Below are 6,172 nucleotides of genomic sequence, written 5' to 3' on the forward strand. Positions count from 1 at the left end.
AGAAGACATGATTTGAAAGGAGGAGGAGCAGGGCTTGTTCAGTCTGGTAAGAAGGAGGTTGACCAGCCACCTACAACAACTTGAAGGGTGATCGAAAATGATGTCACCAAAATTTTGCTAGTGGCAAATGGCATTAAAGGAAAATAATAAAAGGTAGTGGCCTTAAGGCTACCTTAAGTGACTTGAGAGTTTCAGGTCAGATATTAAAGAAATTTTCTTTATTTTTTTATTTCCAGCTCTATATTGCAGCACTGGAAAAAGTTATTTGGAGAGGTTGTGGAATTAGTCCTTCAGGGCTTTCAGGACTCAGATACGCAAAGCCACAGCTGACCTCAGCTGGTTGTTAGTTCAGCTTTGTGTGCGCTATCAGACCAGATGACCTCTAGAGATCCTTTCCTCCAACTAATGCTTCTACAGTTCTTTGCTGTTCTATATCCCTTCCTTTCTTAGAGTTCCCTGTCTGATCAAGGCTGTCTGAGATGTTTGCTGTCTTAAGTTTTCTATTTAGTGAGTTCCGTATCAGTAGCTTTTCTGAAGAAATAATCTTTGACTTTGTCCTCTGTAGAAGTGGCAGTTTCCATGTTATGTGTGTTTTACTGTGAAGGGTGCAGACTGAAAATAGCGTTCCATCTATAGGTTCTTTAAACTAAGAACAGGGACAGAAAGAAGTTACTGGGTGGTCATAGAAGTCAAAGTCCATTGAACATGAACACGTATTCATAGGTATGTTTTCTTTCTCAGCAGTTTCTTCTTCAGTAGTATTGGATTCTCTTCTTCACCCATTCTGTCCTCTGGAGACTTCTAGTGCTGCCAGCATCTGGTGTGGATTTCAGGCTCTTGAATCAATCTCCCTCCAAATAATGTTTTTGTCTCTGCGTCAGGCTATTTGTTTGTGCTTCCTTATCGTTACAGTGCGAGAACCCTTTCTCCATTATTGCTTCTTGCTTGCAAGAGGGAAAACAAACATTTCCCCCCCATCCTCCTTAGAGACAGCAATACTACTAAAGGAACTCTGCACAGCCTGTCCTTTGCCACTGACGTTGTCATTGAACTCAATCTCCATGACTTCTGCAGTTGTACTCTTCACTGTTCTGTGGATGGCAGCAGATACCAGCCTCTGGTTCTGGCAGTGAGCAGGTCCACAAGTGTGTTCTCTCATCAGTTAACACAGCTTGATGTGTGTGAACGTATGCCATTTCCCTCCAGCTAATTAATTTTTGCTATGGCACATCTTTTGAAAGCAGGCATTGTTCAGGGAAAACATTTTAATTTTAAATTTACAAATTTTTTTTTTGTTTGTAATCATCTCCCCAGTTAAAAGGTTAAAGATTTTCATTGTTGGTCATTTTGGAGGTATTCTTTTGGCAGTGCTTTGTCCACATTCAAGGACTGACCAAATTCAAAACCACTTTCTGTGGGCATTCTGCTTATTTTTCAGCCTCTGAGTGGATAGATGGCACTTTCTGTATGACTCTCAAAATTATCAGAGTTTTTATATATCTACATGCCTAACACCATATGATAGCTGTTACCATCCCAGTTAGAGCCCATAGTGGAGCCTTTTAGAAGTATTTAGCATTTAGCAGTGTCATTGCTATTTACCTTGAAAACTGAACAAGAAATACACAATGCCATAGCTAGAGGTTCAGAGTTGTTTTTCACTTATTCACTCCTATTTAGCTATTGGCTGCTACAGTTGCAGAGACATCGATTCTCAGAGATTAGTGTGTTGATGTGAACGTTTTCTTATTCCATTTCAGGTGAGCAAAATGGTAACAGAAACCCTGGTGGGCTGCAAATAGGTGACCTTGTAAACATTGACCTTGATTTGGAAATTGTACAGTCTTTGCAGCATGGTCATGGAGGATGGACTGATGGCATGTTTGAAACTTTAACAACGACTGGAACAGTTTGTGGCATTGATGAGGATCATGACATTGTAGTACAATATCCAAGTGGCAACAGGTTTGTTACATAGCCTTCATTACTGATTCTCAGAAACTTCTTTTGCCTTCAGCATTTATGATCACTTGGTGCTAGAGACTTCCTGTTGTGCTTTTGTATCTATTGTTTTCTTGAGAATTTTTATATACCTTCTACAATGTGTGACGAGGACTTACCTTTAAAGATGTTTTAGTGGGGAAAAAAGTTTGTTGCCTCTCTCACTTGGTGAAAATTTGAGTCCAAAATAATAAATGACATTCTGGGCTATCTTATTTCCAAAATGTAGTGTTTTAAACAGTAATTTCTTTTTTAAATACCATGGTTTCAAGGGGAATGGTAATAGCAAGGCATTGCGGGTTTTCAGGAAAATGGGTTAAGATGATAGGTGACAAACTTTATGTTGTTGATCTTGTCTAATACAGTGACCTTGGCATTATCTATATCTAGCATTTTCTTATTCAAAGGGTTGTTAATTTATGTAAATATATACCAAGAATGGGAAGTGTTGGGGAAGCTGTTGCCAAAATGACTGCCTGCAAGCAGTTTAGGTTTGAAGTTTGAGATGCATCTAATGCTAACAGGATTCAAACCGAGCTCTACAGCTGCATCTGAGCTGATATGTCCACAAGGTTTTGTGTTGTCTTGCTCTCAAGTATTGGGCTTATCTTTAAAAAGCAGCTGATGAATGGAATATGATTTCATTGTATCTGGAGACTGACCAGTTTGTGCAGAAAAGATTAACAGTGCATTATTCATTCAGGCTTTCCCTCAAGATGCTGTTTGTTAATATTGCAAAGTAATGCAAAACAAAGTTGTTTTTCCAGCTGTCACAAGCTGAAGGGCTGCAAGTGGCTTTTCTTCTTACAGTCATGGCTGCAGAGCCAGCAAGAGGAGCTGCTTGATGTTGTGGTTTCCCCCCTGACTTTGCACTTTATAGAGATTATCTGATGCTTCTCAGATCAGATAGCTAAATAAAAGTCAACCCTAGACCAAATGGCACATAAAGGAGAGATCACCATATTATCTGTTAGAATATAACTAGGCATAAAATCAGCTGAATACCTCTAAATCAGTAAAATTTATAGTACAAATTAGAATAGTTTGGTTAAAAATTGAGGTGGGTCTAGGACATCCAGTTGATTGAAGAGTATTTTTATAACTGAATGTTACAGCTTTTGACTTGGCGGGGAGCGGGCAAAATCCCGTGTTCTTCCCGTGTTTTTTCCTTACAGTCCAGTCCTTTGTGAGACAGCTTGGATCTTCTTTTCAACCAAAGTCATCTCCTCCTCTCACTGGAAAAATAAACTGTATAGCTACTCTCAGAGCTATTGTATTGCTGTCAACTTTCTTCCCCTTAGGCAGACTATTTCTTCATTGCTTTACAAAGGTACATCTCTGAAGATTACCCTGAAAATATTCAACTAATGAGCCACGGACAAGTTTATAGGCAAAAAAAAGGTTTAACAACAAATATGCCGTAGTATCCAGTTGCCTAAAGTTTGTAGGCATACAAGCAGAATGTTGTCCAACAGATAATTTTTAAACATATATTTCACTTTTCACGTTTAAAATCTACTTTAAATGATTCATTGTCTAGGTGGACGTTTAATCCAGCTGTTCTCACAAAAGCCAATGTTGTCCGAAGTGGAGATGCTGCTCAAGGTGCAGAAGGAGGTACCTCTCAATTTCAAGTGGGTGACCTTGTTCAAGTATGTTATGACTTAGAACGAATCAAGCTTCTTCAGAGAGGTCATGGAGAGTGGGCTGAAGCAATGCTTCCAGTAAGTAGTTACATGTTTGGATTCATAGCATTGTAAAACTTGTATAACATTTCTAGTTATGGTTGGTAATAATACCTGGAGGTTGTGGGAGTCAAAGTGTTTTTTTCTTCTAAGGTAGAGAAAGTGTATTTCATCAGACACAGTGTAATATTTGCTCAGATGTAGTAATCTGCTTAGCCTGATGAAATTTAGCTAAAGGTATTAGTGACTGTACTGTTAAACAACTGACTTTGTAAAATTTGTGACTCATTATAACATTCAGATTTTGAAATATTTTCTTTTTAGCATTATTTGCATTTGACATTTTCTTTAATGCAGACTTTAGGTAAAGTTGGTCGGGTGCAGCAGATCTATTCAGACAGTGACTTAAAAGTAGAGGTTTGTGGGACATCTTGGACTTATAATCCAGCAGCTGTCTCAAAGGTGGCATCAGCAGGTTCTGCTATAAGTAATGCATCTGGTGGTAAGTTTGAAGAATATCCAGTAATGTATGTATAGCAAGTATTTGTGTTAATCACAAAAAATGTTAATAAGTACTAACTAGTACATAGTTTGTGTGTAAGGTTAATAATAGTCAGACTTGGGGTTTGGCTAACTGATGTTATACCTTAAAGAAAGATACAATAAAAAGCTTGCAGTCTGTATGGAGAAGTTGTTGTTGCCCTGATAAGGTACAAAAACTCCAAATCGAATTTGGGTTTCTGTTTGGCCACAGTGCAGGTATGTCTTTGGAGGTCTGCTCTAAGGACTTTAAAATTTAAATGATTGGAAGGGACATTAGATTGGAATAGGGACTAAGGCATGAAGACAGTGTCACTGACTGTAGCAAGCAACATCCTCCTTGTTTAATAGGTGGTGTAGGATAGCAAAAACAAGCGAGGGATCTGTTGCAAGCAATTACTCAGGATAATATTCTTTCCTTAAAATTTCTGTCTTAAAATTTAGTCAGACATCCTGTGACTAATTACAGTGGGATTTTTTTGTGTGTGTCTACGTAATCAGATTTGAGTTCTGTTGAACCTGTTCTAATTCATCTGATAACAAGGCAGAAAGACTATCCGATGTGTTTTATGTTGTTGGCTATTTCACAGATCAGTTAAACTAGAATGTTTTTCCTTTTTTTTTTGTTCATAGCTAGTTGTTTTTTTCCTCTTCACATACTTGCTTTAATGCCAAGAAACCTTTCTAGGTAGTTTTATAGACTTTTTCCTAGGGAGGCATAGATACAGTGAGTTTTCTGCAGTAAAGATAAAGTCACGGTGGCCATAAAACTAGTTAGAAGAGTAATATGACTAAGTGTTTCAAATCACAGAGAGCAGGATATACCGTAAGTTAAGGTAGAAGACTAAGCAGCCTGTTATATCAATATGTAAATTCATGTTTTTACCTCCTCCCCACCCTTCTCTATTTTGTGGTAGACAAGCTATTTATGGTTCAGTCAACTTTGTTTTGAAGTGTCTGATGTGACAGTCTCAACTATAAAGGGTATTGGGGTGCAGCACTTACTCAGAACTGAATAATAACTTACAGCTGCCATTTCATGGTGGTTTGTGTATTACTGTGTACATGCCTTTAGAAACATGACAAATTTAGCTGTTACTTTTCTGTTCCTGTGTGATTAGAATTGTAATCTGAATTGTCCTTTGTTTAATAATTATAGAGAGATTGTCCCAGCTATTGAAGAAATTATTTGAAACCCAAGAATCTGGAGATCTCAATGAAGAATTGGTTAAAGCTGCTGCCAATGGAGATGTTGCTAAAGTGGAAGACTTGCTGAAAAGACCAGATGTAGATGTGAGTGTTCTGCTTTGGGAGGACCTGTTCTGGGGATCTGTAATACTAAAGGAAGTGACACTGTCCTAGATACTCCTTGCCAGTCACTAGGGTGTCTGCACAGAAGTAGTACAGCTGGTTCCAGTGTCTCTTCTCCCATTTGTTGTTCTATGAAATGTGTTGGAGGGTGCGTGAAAATAGTGCTTTACGCCCTTTTCTGCTGGACAGATTTTGTATTCTATTGTCTGCCATGAATTAAAATATCTTCCAGCCTCTGTCTGCCAGAGTTGGGGCAGAGAACAAAACACTCACAATTAGTGAAGAGTCTTCAACTTCTTTTGTTTCAAGGGGATAGAAGGGAGGAGGGTAGATTTGGGGGATTTTTTTTTTTTTTTTTGCTGTAGTTGTGGGTTTTGTTTTGGTTTTTTAACTCACAAGGTAGATCATCTAATCTGCTCTGTTAGATTCCTTTCTCTGACTTGTCTAATCACCTAGTAGTGAAAAGTCTAAAAGAAAATGCTTAAGAATTATAGAACTTGGTTCAGGGAACATGTTTTACAATCACAATCAGATGATTTTCTCACTACAGCAGTAGTAATTCTTGCAGGTAAGAGACTAAACTTCATCAGTTCTGAGGATTGAATTGTAGCTCAAGATTATACAAAACATGGAGT

General features: G+C 38.1%; 1 protein-coding gene across 1 annotated transcript in view; it reads left to right on the top strand.

Moving 5' to 3' along the window:
• LOC104619643 (E3 ubiquitin-protein ligase MIB1-like) overlaps positions 1 to 5,519 on the top strand; it is a gene marked incomplete at its 3' end in the record, with an annotated part of 19,893 nt that extends 14,374 nt beyond the window's left edge. Inside the window, exons 5-8 of the mRNA XM_010285591.1 lie at positions 1,761 to 1,965; positions 3,542 to 3,725; positions 4,044 to 4,188; positions 5,386 to 5,519. Of these exons, the coding sequence (XP_010283893.1) occupies positions 1,761 to 1,965; positions 3,542 to 3,725; positions 4,044 to 4,188; positions 5,386 to 5,519 (668 nt within the window). The remainder of the gene's footprint in view (positions 1 to 1,760; positions 1,966 to 3,541; positions 3,726 to 4,043; positions 4,189 to 5,385) is intronic.
• Positions 5,520 to 6,172: the final 653 nt, after the last annotated feature.

Source organism: Phaethon lepturus, unplaced genomic scaffold (genome assembly GCF_000687285.1).
Source record: "Phaethon lepturus isolate BGI_N335 unplaced genomic scaffold, ASM68728v1 scaffold34654, whole genome shotgun sequence".
Lineage (NCBI taxonomy): Eukaryota > Metazoa > Chordata > Aves > Phaethontiformes > Phaethontidae > Phaethon > Phaethon lepturus.